Below are 17,102 nucleotides of genomic sequence, written 5' to 3'. Positions count from 1 at the left end.
AGACAGAGCTTTCCACATACACACCTATCCACACACGCACACATTCACGTAAGCACACATGAGCACACACACACACATACACACATAACTGTGACTCCTTCTGACTACACTAAATGCCAGACATACTATGACTTCCACAGCTCAATCATTTTGCTGCATAATCCACCAACAGCGAGAGAGCAGCAAATTCCCCAAGCACTGTCCATGAAAGTCTTTTCACAAAAACACCCTGAAGAAATCTGACTTTTCTGGCTAAAACCAGATGTGACCTGTCCCCAGCATTTCATCGTTCCTGCTCGTTTCCTGTTTCCTTACTTCCTGCAGACCGACATGTCGTTTCACCAAAGCCCGGCCGTTCTAAAGCGTAACGAAGTGAGACAGAGTAGTGTTCATAAGCGGCGTAAACGGAGCCAAAAAGACCGGCTTCGGATGTCTCAGACCTATCATGTGTATAACACGTTGTGGAGAGCACTGAGGCCGTGGCGGGAGCATCGACCCACAACACATAGCATCAACGCTACAAACCGCGTGTCACAATCTGAAGGATTACATTAGAATAGTGCCCTCTGACATCAGTGATTAGAAGCAGGTGGACGATTGGCCCCACAGCGGCGAAGGAGGCGGTTTCGCAGTGTACCGCCACAGCTTGGCGCTCGCACCAAAGAGGTCTCCGTTCAAGAAGTCACACTTATGATGAGTGTTGAAAAGAAGGAGGAGGAAGTGAATCGGCAGTTTGTACTGAGTCTCCCTAACGTGCTGGCAGAGCCAGGCTTCACTTCTAGGCTTCTGTCAGTGTGCATTCTCCTTGTGTCCGGGCCTAGAGAGCGTGAGTTGTGGTGAAAACACATAACGCCAGATCCCTGGGCTCTGTAACCCAATAGCCTTTCTCTTTCTTTTCACACTCCCTTACTGTCTGCGTCTTTCTCAGGAGCAAAGGTGATCTTAGTATGAGTAACAGACATTGGTTTTAATGGTCCTTCCACACGCACGGGTGTGCTCACTGTTTCCCGATGTGAAAGTACTCTGTGAACATCACACTTTGCATGTTTGAGGGAATTGGCCTGCTAAATGCTGTGCAGAATCAGTTATCTATGAATGTTCTTACATTCAAAATAGCTACTTATGATGATATCAAGATCAGTGAACCTGCACAGCACCTTGCTCAGGCCGATCCTCTTGAATGCGTTGATTGTCTGTATGTCTGTCTGTCTGCCTAAGGGTTAATGGATATACTTATTCCACATTTTGTCGTGTTACAGTCTGAATTCAAAATGATTTTTTTCTCTCACCCATCTACCCACAATACACCATAATGACAAAGTGAAAACATGTTGACAATGTCAAAACAGCCTTCCCTGTGGCTCAGTTGGTAGAGCACGGTGTGTGCAACGCCAGGGTTGTGGGTTTGATTCCCACGGGGGGCCAGTACAACATTTTTTTTTTTAAATTAAAATAAAAAAATCTCTAAGAACTTTGCACACCTGGATTGTACAATATTTACCCATTATTATTTTCAAAATGCTTCAATTGGTCGTTGATCATTGCTAAACCATTTTCAAGTCTTGCCATAGATTTTCAAACTCGGCCACTCAGGAACATTCACTGTCTTCTTGGTAAGCAACTCCAGTTTTAGGTTGTTGTCCTGCTTGAAAGGGGAATTAATCTCCTAGTGTCTGGTGGAAAGCAGACTGATGCAGATTTTCCTCTATGATTTTGCCTGTGCTTAGCTCCATTCCGTTTATTTTGTATCCTGAAAACTCCCCAGTCCTTAACGATTACAAGCATACCCATAACATGAGGCAGCCACCACTATGTTTGAAAAATGGAGAGTGTTGTATTGGATTTGGCGCAAACATAACACTTTGTACTCAGGACAAAGTTAAATGCTTTGCCACATTTTTTGCAGTATTACTTTAGTGCCTTCTTGCAAACAGGATGCATTTTTTGGAATATTTTTATTCTGTTCAGGCTTCCTTATTTTCACTCTGTCAATTAGGAGTAACAACAATGTTGTTGATCCATCCTCAGTTTTCTCCTATCACAGCCATTCAATTCTGTAACTCTTTTAAAGTCACCATTGGCCTCATGGGGAAATCCACTAGCGGTTTCCTTCCTCCCCGGCAAAAGAGTTAGGAAGGACACCTGTATCTTTGTAGTGACTGAGTGTATTGACACACCATCCAAAGTGTAATTAATTCCTTCACCATGCTCAAAGAGATATTCAATGCCTGCTTAAAAACAAAAGATCTACTAATAGGTGCCCTTCTTTGTGAGGCATTGGAAAACCTCCCTGGTCTTTGTGGTTGAAATTCACTGCTCGACTGAGGGACCTTACAGCTAATTGAATTTCTGGGGTACAGAGATGAGGTAGTCATAAAAAAAATAATGTTAAACACATTTATTGCACAGTAGAGTGAGTCCATGCAACTTATTATGTGACTTGTTAAGCAAGTTTTTACTCCTGAACTTATTTAGGCTTGCCATAACAAAGGGGTTGAATACTTATTGACTCAAGTTATTATTTCATCTTTTATTTTTTTATAATTTCTTTAAAAAAATCAAAAAACATAATTCCACTTTGACATTATCGGATATTGTGTGTAGGCCAGTGACACAAAATCTAAATTTAATCAATTTGAAATTCAGGCTGTAACACAACAAAATGTGAAAAAAAGTAAAGGGGTATGAATACTTTCTGAAGGCACTGTAATAGACTGAGATCGCCCCGCTACAGATCGGTTCAGACCCAAACATATGGGCCTGAGGAACAGATGCTGTAGTGTACATACCTATCTGTATCGCTAACTGTTTCTGTTCCACAACATCCACATGAATATACGGACCATAATATACCATTACGGGTGAGGCCCTTAAGTACATTGGGATGTGGCCCCTAAGGTCCTATAAAGGCTGACTGATTTACCTGTGGCACACTGGCATGAGGTCAGTAATTCATACTTTATTTCCAGGGGGTTCCCTGGGGGTTATCTAATGGTTCTCCTGGGGTTCCAGGTGACTCAGGGCTGGGTAAAGCGGCGATAAAGCCAGTCTGAGATCCAGAGAAAGGATTGCATGCCTCCTTGCTTCTGAGGATGTTATCCAGACATGTGTTCTATACAACACAGACCAGGATTAGGGAACATGGAGGAAAGCAAACATCATAAATCTACATTGGAGAGGTTAGCTCTCTCCCCTCTGTCTATCTCTATCCCCCCCTTTCCCTATTCCTTCAACCATTGACAAATACAAAATCCACAGCAGAATATAAAAGTCTCAACATTATCAAATAATTGTGTCATCTCTCTCATGGTCTGACAATGTGGTTTCATTAGAATATGTCAAAATATGGTGGTTGGTACCCCTACACATATCTATCTCTGTCACTCTGTATCCTGCACATTGTAAATATGGTACTGAACTGACCCTGTATACAGCTTCTTACCTTCTGTTCTTCTTATTTCTTATTTTTATTTCTTGTGTTTTTGTTCTACCTTGTGTTATTTTTTTGTGCTGTATCGATATTGATTACGGCATTGTTGGGTTTGGAGCTTGCAAGAAAGCCATTTCAGTGTAGCTGTGCACGTGACAATAAAAACGTGCAACTTGAAATACTATGGTTATATACAGTATGTCAACATTCTGACATATTTCTAATGATATGGTCTGAAGTCTACCCTACATTCTGCCACCATCGTGTGCCCCTTCACTCAACACTCCTCTCCATCTCCACCATCCAATAGTTTTTCCGACTAGCGGGGCGTGGCTCTCCCTGAGTCACGACAACTGCTGGGTTCATGGCTCCAGGTATGGAACAGATGTCCAGATCTAAATAAACGTCCCATTCACCCACCAAACCTGGGTTGTATTAGTACTGTGGAGTGGCTCCAAGCTCTGACTACAGTGTGTAAAACTTTATGTAAAACGCTCTGAGCACTTGGTGGAAAGTGCTATAAATGAAATGAATTATATTATCATTACTAAAAGGTAGACTCAGCGATATAACATAGATGCAGAAAGTAAACAGCATAGTGGGTCAATTTCTGCAACAACTAAGAGCGTTGAAGTGTGAGGCTCAACTTCTCCACGGTTTTGGTCCCCTGGCTACCACACCGTAACATGCGAAGACACTGTGTGTGACTGTGAGAGAGCAAAGTCTTGCATCTTGCTCATCACAATATCTGTGGTGCTGCTCGTGGCATCAGCATTTCACTGAGTTGACAGAGCTGCATCAACTACCTCATGCTTTAACCCAGATACTGGGTACTGGCTTAGGTATGCTTTCCACATCATATAAACTAAACAGAATTAAAAAACATACCTGCTCAAGCTGTGCTGGTCATTGAGACAACACAAAGACTGCACCTCTCTAATCAAGGGAGAATCACCATAGTCTTACAACCACCACACTCACATCTTTTTATTTCTTTTTATTTTACCTTTACTTTACCAGACAAGTCAGTTAAGAACAAATTCTTATTTTCAACGACGGCCTAGGAACAGTGGGTTAACTGCCTTGTTCAGGGGCAGAACGACAGATTTTTACCTTGTCAGCTCGGGGATTCGATCTTGCAACCTTTCTAGGTCAAACCAAACCTGAATGTTATGCTAGAGTGAACCAATAAAGCATGGAGAACATTGTACAGCTTCCCCCTCCCCAGTCTTCTTGTCCTTAATAGGTTTAACAGTCAGAAAACCAAGGCATGGTTCTGCAGGGCTAACTCTACTGCAGCAAAGCAGAGACAGGTAGGACAGGAGCTCTGAGCAACACAGCACAGCTTCATTACTCTGAATGAGTTGACAGAGCTATTGGCAGGTTGAAGCCTCTCTGCTGTCCTGGGACACAAAACCAAGGGAAATGTTCAGAAGCAGAGTGAAGCAGAAATTGTTTTTTAAGACATTTTCACATTTCTAATGCAATATCTACGCTGTGACCTAATGAACACAAACCTGGACTTGTTCTAAGAAGGTGTGGATAATCTTAAAGCCTGTGGCATAGTTCATCTGGTGGACATGGGAATATGGTTTCAGCTCTGATAATCAATGCTCCACTGCTGGAGTGGGAGATATTGTGAAACTACATGAGAATAACCTTGGAATGGTGCTTGAAACATTGGAGCATGTGCGTATGAATGGGCATTGCTTTTAGAAAATATACAAAAAGGAGGAAAAGTCTGTTAGTGAGCTGCATTCAACCACATCCACCAACTCAAAAAGCAGCTCACTTCAATCACACCTTTAATCACAATCCCACATTGTATCTATATTTATACAACGGGTGGGTCTAATCCTGAATGCTGATTGGTTAAAAGCGCATTCCAGCCGGTGTCTATTCCATAAGTTACCACCGGCTAAATCTATGATGTTAAAATCCCTATTTACTCTGTTCCATCTGACTGTGCAATCCACTGTCTCATCACCCAGCCAAGCAATTTATAATCTTGATCTCCACTATAAAAAGCATCTAGACATTATCTGACATTTCTATTTGACTAACATTTAGTTTTCAACAGCGGAGATTTGTATAAACCTTGCTGTCTTTCTCACCGACATTTGCAACATTGCTTCAATATTCAAATTCCATCTCCAGCTCTCCCATGGTAATGACAGGCAAGCAGCGTTTCTCAGCCAGTCGAAATCATGAATCCGCTGGCATCCGCTGGCATCCTTTTTTTTTTTTTTTTTTTTGAAGTCGGAAGTTTACATGAAGTCGGAAGTTTACATGCACCTTAACCAAATACATTTAAACTCAGTTTTTCACAATTCCTGTTATTTAATCCTAGTAAAAATTCCCTGTTTTAGGTCAGTTAGGATCACCACTTTATTTTAAGAATGTGAAATGTCAGAATAATAGTAGAGAGAATGATTTATTTCAGCTTTTATTTCTTTCATCACATTCCCAGTGGGTCAGAAGTTTACATAAACTCAATTAATATTTGGTAGCATTGCCTTTAAATTGATTAACTTGGGTCAAACATTTCAGGTAGCCTTCCACAAGCTTCCCACAATAAGTTGGGTGAATTTTGTCCCATTCCTCCTGACAGAGCTGGGTTAACTGAGTCAGGTTTGTAGGCCTCCTTGCTCACACACGCTTTTTTAGTTCAGCCCACAAATTTTCTATAGGATTGAGGTCAGGGCTTTGTGATGGCCACTCCAATACTTTGACTTTGTTGTCCTCACGCCATTTTGCCACAACTTAGGAAGTATGCGTGGGGTCATTGTCCATTTGGAAGACCCATTTGCGACCAAGCTTTAACTTCCTGACTGAGGTCTTGAGATGTTGCTTCAATATATACACATAATTTTCCCTCCTCATGATGCCATCTATTTTTTTTAAATGCACCAGTCCCTCCTGCAGCAAAGCACCCCTACAAAAGGATGCTGCCACCCCAATGCTTCACGGTTGGGATGGTGTTCTTTGGCTTGCAAGCCTCCACCTTTTTCCTCCAAACATAATGATGGTCATTATGGCCAAACAGTTCTATTTTTGTTTCATCAGACCAGAGGACATTTCTCCAAAAAGTACGATCTGTGTCCCCATGTGTAGTTGCAAACCGTAGTCTGGCGGTTTTATGGCGGTTTTGGAGCAGTGGCTTCTTCCTTGCTGAGCGGCCTTTCAGGTTATATCGATATAGGACTCGTTTTACTGTGGATATAGATACTTCTGTACCTGTTTCCTCCAGCATCTTCACAAGGTCCTTTGCTGTTGTTCCGGGATTGATTTGCACTTTTCACACCAAAGTACGTTCATCTCTAGGAGACAGAACGCGTCTCCTTCCTGAGCGGTATGACGGCTGCGTGGTCCCATGGTGTTTTTACTTGCATACTATTGTTTGTACAGATGAACGTGGTACCTTCAGGCGTTTGGAAATTGCTCCCAAGGATGAACCAGACTTGTGGAGGTCTACAATTTTTTTTCTGAGGTCTTGGCTGATTTCTTTTGATTTTCCCATGATGTCAAACAAAGAGGCACTGAGTTTGAAGGTAGGCCTTGAAATACATTCACAGGTACACCACCAATTGACTTGAATGATGTCAATTAGCCTATCAGAAGCTTCTAAAGCCATGACATAATTTTCTGGAATTTTCCAAGCTGTTTAAAGGCACAGTCAACTTAGTGTATGTAAACTTCTGACCCACTGGAATTGTGATACAGTGAATTATAAGTGAAATAATCTGTCTGTAAACAATTGTTGGAAAAATTACTTGTGTCATACACAAAGTAGGTGTCCTAACCGACTTGCCAAAACTATAGTTTGTTAACAAGAAATTTGTGGATTGGTTGAAAAACAAGTTTTATTGACTCCAACCTAAGTGTATGTAAACTTCCGACTTCAACTGTATATATACAAAGAAATGTAATTTGAAAAAAGATAAAACGAAATGAAGTGCAGCTAGTTCGCAGTCTTTCCAGCTGTAGTTTGAAGTGATTGTGTTAGCTGTGTTGTTGGCTAGCTTCTCTGAACAACAGTATCCTGACGAGAGAGCACATTTTCCATGTCTGGCTGCACTTTTTGACGTGACTGTAAATTAGCCGTTGTTGGCTAGCTAGCAAGCAAGGGATAAAAACATTGCCAGCCTGGATGGCAATGGACCATTTAGAATGAACAACTGGGTCACGTTCATAGATACAGAACAAAAAGACTGAACGACTGGGTCATGTCCATAGATACAGAACAAATATACTTAACGACTGGGTTGCGTCTCTAGCAACCGAACCAGTAGAAAGAACGACCAGCTGGCTTGGGTAGCAACCCTAGACTTGTGTCGAGGCTATATATTGTGGAAGGATGAAATAGCTGAGTGGTGCAGCGGTCTAAGGCACTGCATCTCAGTGCAAGTGGCGTCATTGCAGTCCCTGGTTCGAATCCAGGCTGCATCACATCCGGCCGTGATTGGGAGTCCCATAGGGTTGCGCCCAATTGGCCCAGCGTCGTACGGGATAGGCTGTCATTGTAAATAAGAATTTGTTCTTAACTGACTTGCCTAGTTAAATAAAGGTTACAGTTTTTTACAATCACTTTGGCACTAATTTCAGAACCTTGATGTTATTTTTCAAAACTCTAGACACAAAACTCACAACTGATGATCGAAATGCACATTTTGCAAAACTTTAACACTTTTTCCAATTGCTTGGATACAATACCCATAAAGCTAAGATCATTTGTTCATTGAACTAAAATCCCCTGTTCAAAATGACACAACTTAACATCAAAGTATTACTATTTCAAAATGCAATTCACACATTACATATGAGATGACTGTCTATCCATTTCATTACAATGATCTAACTATCAACTGATACAACTGCTCAAAATGATAAGTAACTGTTGCATTAGTCTTAATGCATAGTTTTATGGAAACTGACAAACAATATTCCATGTTAATATCATGAAAGTTTCAGGATATCCAGATCCATTGACACCAATTACACTGGAACATGAACCAATTGGACTACATTATCTATGGATGTAATATTTCATCATCATTCTTTATCAGACACTGTTTCTATGGTCCCATGTACCACTTTTCCAGACCATGTTTTCAGATTTGACAATACTTTACACTCACTTTAGTAGGTACACCTATCTAGTACTGGGCAGGACCCCCTTTTGCTTCCACAACAGCCTGAATTATTCACGGTGTTGTACGTTAAGAGATGCCCTTCTGCACACCACTGTTTTAAACGGCTGTTATTTGTGGCCTTTCTGTTAGCTTGAATGAGTCTGGACATCTCCTCTGACCTCTCTCATTAACAAGGTGTTTTTGCCCACAGAACTGCCGCTCACTGAATGTGTTTTGTTTATCGCACCATTCTCTGTAAACTCTAGAGTCTGTAGAGCGTAGAAATCCCAGAAGGAAGCTGTTTTTGAGATGTTGGAACCACCATGTGTGGCACCAACAATAATACCACAGTCAAAGTTGCTTAAATTACGCATCTTGCCCGTTTTAATGTTTGGTCAAACAACAACTAAAGCTCTCTACTCTATATACTCTATATATTGAGTTGCAGGCTGCCACATGATTCGCTGTTCGAAGGAGCAGGCTATTTGCGTTAACACGCAGGTGTACCTAATAAAGTGTGTATGTATGCAGGCCCTTGTAATTGCTTTTCCAATACTGCCAACTCATTACTGATGATTGATTTCACATTGTGGTACGAGTATATAGTGAAATGAGTGGTATCCACCTACAACAACCTAGCGATAACATGGAGCTGGCAGGTGATCCAGGTCACAATAGAGGTCAAGCAGTGGGAGGAGGAAGAAGAAGAAGACGTGGTGGTCAAAGGGTCAAAGGAATGGCAGGAGACAAGCACCTCTTCTGAGAGGTGGTCGTGGGCCTCGTTTGAGAGGTGTGGGGGAACATTCTAGAGGACAAGGCCACGGACCAAGACAGTGGCAGCAACAGCAAAGAGTGTCCAATGAAATCCGAGCAATAGTTGTAGACCAGGTCGTAAATCATGGCTTAACAATGGCTGAGGCAGCTACAATGATTCAACCAAACCTCAGAAGATCAACTGTGGCCTTAATCATTAGAAGTTTCTGCAATGAGAACCGGTAAGTCTTCAGCATGCACTAAACATTAGGCTACTCTCAATTGTCAAATGACTGTATACTGCATGCCAATGTAACCGATGTGAAATGGCTAGCTAGTTAGCGGGGTGCGCACTAATAGCGTTTCAATCGGTGACGTCACTCGCTCTGAGACCTTGAAGTAGTTGTTCCCCTTGCTCTGCAACGGCCGCGGCTTTTGTGGAGTGATGTGTAACGATGCTTCAAGTGTGACTTGTCTGTGTGCAGAGAGTCCCTGAGAGGGACGGAAGCTATACTGTTACACCAATATGTAACACAGAGTAGGTGATGTGACTAAATGTGTTCTTACTATAATTTTCCCTGCAGAATTGAGACTAGGCCAAATAGGGGAGACAGAGGCAAAATTATGACTGACCAACAAGAGTGGGCTGTGGTCAATTTGGTTTGGGCCATATTCGCCTTACAGAAATTCGGCAGCACCTTCTTGGACAATGACGACATGTTCAACAATGTGAAAGCCATGAGTTTGCCGACTATTGCACGCATGCTGAAAAGGCACCAGGTGTCTCTAAAACTGCTAAACCGTGAGCCTTTTGAAAGAAATGCAGACTGAGTGAAGCAACAGAGGACTGAGTATGTTCAGGTATGTTCAGTTTCTTGATGCCAGTTTCAAGATGCCAAAAATTCTACATCATTGTAATCAGTCATTCTCTTTCCAAAATGTATTTTTAGAGGGTGATGGAGCTGGATGCTGACGAAAACCATCACAAATTCCTATTTTTGGATGAGGCAGGCTTCAACCTGGCCAAAACAAGGAGGTCAGAATTTCATTGGCCAGCGAGCAACCATCCAAGTACCTGGATAACGCGGGGCCAACATCACCATGTGTGCGGCTATATCGGAAGATGGTGTGGTGGGACGCAGACCTCGTATTGGATCATATAATGCAGCTCTCCTTGTAACCTTCCTTGGTGAGCTAATCATGTCTGTGGAGCTGATGGCGTGACCTATGTCATTGTGTGGGATAATGTCAGGTTCCACCATGGTCAAATGGTGCAAGCATGGTTTCAGGCCCATCCACAATTTACCACCCTGTACTTACCCTCATACTCTCCTTTCCTTAAACCGATTGAGGAATTTTTCTCCACATGTAGGTGGAAGGTATATGATAGGCGCCCTCACGAACAAGCCACCCTTCTCCAGGCCATGGATGACGCATGCAATGACATCACAACAGACCAGTGTCAGGCCTGGATTCTGCCATGACCGAAGATTCTTCCCAGGATGTTTGGCTAATGAAAACATCCATTGTGATGTGGATGAGAACCTATGGCCAAATCCACAAGACAGGGTTGATGGAAATATAGAAGTACAGTAATCAATCCTTTGTTTTGCTTTTTACAGTAAGCCAGGTGAGGAACACTGCAGTTTACGCTTTACTGAAGTTTTTTTCTTTTTTGTAGCTAATTATTTTTGCTTTGATTCAAATAAAATCTATGTTGTGATTTTATTGTATTTCATCAATAAATATCAGATTTTGTTCAATGATTCCACTGTGTCTGTAGTATTCTCTCTACTAGTCCCTTTACAGGGATGTGTTTATGTGTAGCACCATAATGAAACATGTATCACATATTTTGTACTACAATATTTAATGATTGTATGAACAACTACACAGTGAAACTATCGGTATCTTGTGTGTGGGTGATCTAAATTAATGTTCCTATGATAAATTAGTTATTTGAACCAATTATTCTGCAAGTGCAAGGTTTCTTCAACGATATGAATGCAAGTGATGATCGTTTTGAGTTTTGTGTCTAGAGTTTTGAAAAATGACCACAAGGTTCTGAAATTAGTGCCAAAGTGAATGTAAAAACTGTAAATAAAAAATATCAAAATAACATTTTTCATGAAAATATGTCAATCCTTATTTGAATGTATAAAAGTGGTAATGCCCTTGAAGTACAGTTGGTAAACCGTTGTATTACAATGATAATGTCCTCTCCAGCCAGAAGGATTAAAGTGATAATGTCCTCTCCAGCCAGAAGGATTAAAGTGATAATGTCCTCTCCAGCCAGAAGGATTAAAGTGATAATGTCCTCTCCAGCCAGAAGGATTAAAGTGATAATGTTCTCTCCAGCCAGAAGGATTAAAGGAGGGCATCAGCTCAGGCCAAGCAGCCATGTTCAGCCAGCACTCACTAAGAGGGACACTGTACCTCTGTGTGGAGTCAAATGCATAAAAACGTCAAGGATTAAGTTTAGAAGTTGTGTAATTAGTGTAATTTTTTCGACTTCGTCTTGGGCTTAACAACACCCGTGCTAATATATCCTCCAAACACCGGCTTCCCTGGCATTATCACGTAAGTATATTCTTGAATATAAAATTACACTAATTACACAACTTCTAAATCTAATCCTTGACCTTTTTATGCATTTGACTCCACACTGAGGAACAGTGTCCCTCTCAGTGAGAACTGGCTAAACATGGCTGCTTGGCCTGAGCTGCTGCACTTTTTGAATCCTTCTGGCAGGAAAAGAGGATAAATCTACTCTGAGAGGTGGAGGAAGGAAAGATGTTAAGGGAGAGAGGAGGAATAAGAGGTCAAAGCTGCTATGTTCACAGAGGGAACTGAATCACAGGATGCTAAAAACCTTGACGGGAAAGAGTCCCCCTTCCCTGTCACCTGATTATTGTGTGTCCCCCTGTTGTTCACCCTTCCCTGAAAACCCAAGCAGCTCTTTCCAAACAAACGAGCGGGACAGCCACCAGAAACAAACACTGATGTGTCCCTGTGAAATGTCACAGCCGGAGGAAGAGTAACAAAGAGAGCCCCTGGCAGGACCTTCCTCCTGCTGGGTGTGTGAGGGGTAGGGGGGTGGGTGTGTGTGTGTGTGTGTGTGTGTGTGTGTGTGTGTGTGTGTGTGTGTGTGTGTGTGTGTGTGTGTGTGTGTGTGTGTGTGTGTGTGTGTGTGTGTGTGTGTGTGTGTGTGTGTGTGTGTGTGTGTGTGCGTGTGTGTGTGAGACAGTGTCACAGTGAGTGTATGTGTGTATGTGTGCGTGCCTGAATGTGTGCTCCCCTGAGTGTGTGCGCGCGTGTGTGTCTGTGTGTGTGTCTGTGTGTGTGTCTGTGTGTGTGTGCGTGTGTGCATGTGTGCGTGTGCGTGTGTGCGTGCGTGTGTACGTGTGTGTGTGTGTGTGCGTGTGTGTGCGTGCGTGTGTGTGTTAGTGTGAATGCGTGTGTGTGTGTGTGTGTTAGTGTGCATGCGTGCGTGTGTGTGTGTGTGTGTGTGTGTGTGTGTGTGTGTGTGTGTGTGTGTGTGTGTTAGTGTGAATGTGTGTGTGTGTGTGTGTGTGTGTGTGTGTGTGTGTGTGTGTGTGTGTGTGTGTGTGTGTGTGTGTGTGTGTGTGTTAGTGTGCATGTGTGCGTGTGTGCATGCATGAGCATGGGAAGGGGTTGTAACTAATTGATCTCTGTTCTGTCTTGGCGGGAGTCTTCCTTAGAACATCAACTAACAAGCGTTGTCCTCTCGCTTTTGGCCGGATGACAGAGTGTTAGGAGTCAGAGGGTCAGGGAGAAAGGAGAGCAGACCAAGAGATGTTCATGAGAATGTTAAAGACAGGAAAAATAATTCTGGATCATGTTACTTGTTACAGATCATGTTACAGTCCACATTCCACTAGTATGCTTTCACCTAAGGTAAATATTCTTTGGGCCTGGACAATAGTGATTGCTCTCTGATTAGCTTGAATAACTATGAACTATGAAGGATGGACCATTGAATGTTGACAGAATACCAGTCATTGGCCCATATTCACAAAGTGTTTCAGAGTTGGAGCTGGTCTAGGATCAGGTTCCCACCTGTCCATATAATCTTATTCATTATGATCTAAAAGGTCAAAGGTCCTATTTCAGCACTCCTACTGTATGGGAAGACTTTATGTGGATACGGGCCCTGGTGTCCAGACAGGCAGTGTCTGTTCCATCTGTGAGAACCTCAAACTGCACATGCCCTCATTATCAATAAATCAATCAAATGTATTTATAAAGCCCTTCTTACATTAGCTGATGTCACAAAGTGCTGTACAGAAACCCAGCCTAAAACCCCAAACAGCAAGCAATGCAGATGTAGAAGCACGGTGGCTAGGATCCAGCTTGCAGACTGGAGGACAGAGGACCGAGGCAGGGTTGAGTTAGCCCCCTAGCGCCCGGGGCACCAGCCTTCAAAGGACCCCTTTTCTCCCAGAGTGCACTTCTGCCACCTCTAATTACCCAGCAACCCCCATCGAGCGGCAACTGCCGATCGCAGCCACAGGAAAGGCTAATTTATGTTGTTCGAAGTCAAAGCACAAGGTCTGCACTGTGTCCATTAGACATTAGCAGTATGCTCGCCTTTAAGGATATACATGTAGGTCAGTCTCTAGAATTCAACGCAAAGGGGTGGCTAGTAGGTACAGGGTGGACACTGAAGGTTAAAAAACTTTGACCTTTACAATATTGTTGAAGTGTTTAGTCGAAAAAGGCATCTGTGTTTCTCTCTGGCCTCTCTCATTCCCTCTTTCTCACTCTCTTTCTCATTCCCTCTCTCTCTCTCTGTCTCTCTCTCTCTTTACAATTCTCTCACTCCGCCTCCCTCACAACCCCCCCCTTTCTCCGGCTCGATGATGACTCACTCACCATACTGGCAGCGTGTTCCTTGGAAGCCTACAGGACACTGACAGATCTGGTCACCTCTCTCAGCACACCTGCCCCCATTGAAGCAGGTAGTAGCAGCACACACCCCTGTAGAACACAACACACATCAGTCATTTCAGTAGCACCTGCAAATGCTCAGACACATCAAGGGCATGACAACACATGATCAATTCATTTCATATGTATCGATAGCGCTACATTATTCCATAGATACATGTGTGAATATGAAATTAATATTCAGTGTTTGTCTTTGAACTCACGGTGCAAACAGCCCCTTTCCTTGCCCCTCTGTGTCCACCCAGGGCAGCACCTGTACACCCTGTGCACATCCATACTGTACACCTGCCTGTAGGCTGTGTAGTAGCCTGTTCTGCAGAAAGGAAATGACATACAGGTGAAGGATCTTAATTTGATCACCCTGCTGGAGGAGAACTTTCCTGCAATGCAGGAAATGTTAAACTTGTAGTGTATTTGAGGTTTGAAAAGGCTTCTGAAGTCTGTCCATTATTTATAATCCACATAACCATTCAAATTTCCTGTTGCTGAAGGATTATTTTCCTGCTGTATGAAACTGGCTCAAATGAAGATCCTACATCTGTATGAGCCCAGTTATGATAGGAGAGACTCAGTACAACTATCCAACAACAACAACAGGGTACTGGAAAAGACGTGCCACTCACTTCCTTTCGTAGCCAACACACCAGCGGTGGCCGGTGCAGCCTTGCTTCCAGACCTTGACCATCCGAGTGAAGGCCTGGACACAAGGCTGGCGTGCACCCAGCATGGACAACTCCTGCTCCGCACACACATTAGGCCTGCAGAGACACAGAGAGGATGGTTCAGTCTGTAACACTTTACATTAAGTAGCTTGTATACCTGTGTAGTAACATTATAATTACTCTGGGTACGAGGGCTACATTGGTATATACCATGTTGTTATCATCAATTTAATCATTGATTTACAATGGAGTAAAAATGGAGATGAGTGGTTTAGATATCCTTCAAGTGATTAGTGATACACAGGACAGGAGAGGGTCAGGGTTGAGGCTCATGAGAGAGAGTTGCTACGCTCCCCCTTCTGACACACCAGAGTTGCTGACCCTTATCACGAACCACCCAGCAGCACCAGACCCTCCAGCGTCTTGACAGGTGCCCAGCGTGTTCCCCCCAGATGAGGTGTGTGTCACCAGGGAGCACGCCGACACAGGGGAAACACTGACACAATCCAAGAGGAAGCAAATGCACACATTCCAACAGACACAGTAACATACATTACCTAGATGTGCTATTTTATGTCTATTCACAGCACCAGATAGACCTGGGAAATTAGCAATTGGATTGAGTTCAGCAATGACAACTGGCCATTGTTAGGAGTATCTCATTGTTTAGCTCAAGGCTCACCATACAGCTTGTGCATTACCTGCTGTGGTTCCATAATGTAAAGTAAAACCATTCTATCTGCATCTGTAGTCTGGGTTTTGGTCTGTTCTCCTTTAGAATTCCCTAGACTCATGTTCTCAAATACTCTGCTAGACTTGGACAGTGTTCCAGATACCCAATAAACAACCAATGAAACCCTCCAGGCAATACCAGTTTACATGTCAGAATGTGTGTGTGTGTGTGTTCGTGCATTACTTGGTGCATGTCTGTCTGTCCGCCAGTTAAAATGCTAAGGGAATCAGCAGCTGAATATCTGAATATCTACATACCGTCATAAATATATCAAAATGTTGTCAGAACAGGGATTTATAACACGGTTTTGTCCAAAGGTGTACTTCTGCATCTGAACACACCATCTGGGTCCGATAGACAGCAGGCTAGGTTAATTAGCTGAGAGAAGTATAAGGCTACTACATGTTAAAACCCTCTTTCATGCGCGTCCTGCACACGCGTATTCTTTTCGGGATGTCTCTTGAGAAATGCACATTCCTTTACATCCTCAGTATAATAGTGGTCATGTTTGCGGGGTAAAGTATAATATGGTTTATTTTACGTGAGGTGCACAAAGAGCGACGCCTAGAGGACAAATGCATCCAGTCAAAAAAGACAGAGTAAATGATACAGATATAAAGTTAGTATCCAACAGTAGAAAACAGTGACAACAAAGCCTAATAACCATGATTTGTTGTGGTTGATCCCTTTAACCAAAAGTAGAACGGCCTATTGAAACATGCTGCAATAACACATTTCCCCAAATACCAAACGAAGCATTTATTCATTTGACTATTTACAGACTCAAATGTTCATGTGTCACATGAAGGCTATAGTGTGCTCATGTATTAGATGATTCAACATAAAATAGTCGTGCAACTCTAAATTCACTCACATGTCAGGCTGTAACTCCAGAGATGATGCGATGCGCGTGGTGTCCAGTGCTATCATACACCAAATTAAAATGTCCAAGAACATTATTAATTCACACAGAGAATACCACAAAGTAAAGAATGATGTGGTGAAGGTAAATATCTCCTATAGTCCCGTCAAATAATTATGTGCATCCTGTCTCGGACTGAAAACGCATCGAAACAAGACTACAATGCTTCGTCTCCAGCCACAAGATTGTACCGTATCTAGAGAGCTTGAGAGAGGGACTTGTTGTCCCTCCGCTTGCATCCCCCTTCACCGTATGGGCTCCATTCACAAGAGTGCCGGAGTACCACCCACGACCACTAGAGGGTCCCTATCATTACTAATGAGATCGATCTCTACTTAGCTCTCCGCTACCTTGAGCTTTTCAACTGTGTATTTTGATCGATGAAAAGTGTAGCCTTTTGATTGGTTTGATTATTGATCCATTCACGGCCTTTTTTTACGAGATCAAAAAAAGTGTACCAACACTAAGACTTTTTGACATCTTCCTCCTTTTTCTTCTC

The 17,102-nt window shown here is 42.7% G+C and overlaps 1 protein-coding gene across 1 annotated transcript in view; it reads right to left on the bottom strand.

Annotated features, from left to right (window-relative positions):
- The window catches only part of LOC115206169 (multiple epidermal growth factor-like domains protein 6), a 99,289-nt gene extending 82,452 nt beyond the window's left edge, over window positions 1-16,837 (bottom strand). The window contains exons 1-4 of the mRNA XM_029772825.1: window positions 16,556-16,837; window positions 14,910-15,044; window positions 14,490-14,599; window positions 14,212-14,316 (exon numbers count right to left, since the gene is read on the bottom strand). Coding sequence (XP_029628685.1) covers window positions 14,212-14,316; window positions 14,490-14,599; window positions 14,910-15,044; window positions 16,556-16,638 — 433 coding nt within the window. The 5' untranslated portion in view covers window positions 16,639-16,837. The remainder of the gene's footprint in view (window positions 1-14,211; window positions 14,317-14,489; window positions 14,600-14,909; window positions 15,045-16,555) is intronic.
- Between the last annotated feature and the right edge of the window lie 265 nt (window positions 16,838-17,102).

Source organism: Salmo trutta, chromosome 13 (genome assembly GCF_901001165.1).
Source record: "Salmo trutta chromosome 13, fSalTru1.1, whole genome shotgun sequence".
In the NCBI taxonomy this organism is placed as follows: Eukaryota; Metazoa; Chordata; class Actinopteri; order Salmoniformes; family Salmonidae; genus Salmo; species Salmo trutta.
This window is presented reverse-complemented; position numbering and strand designations above follow the sequence as displayed.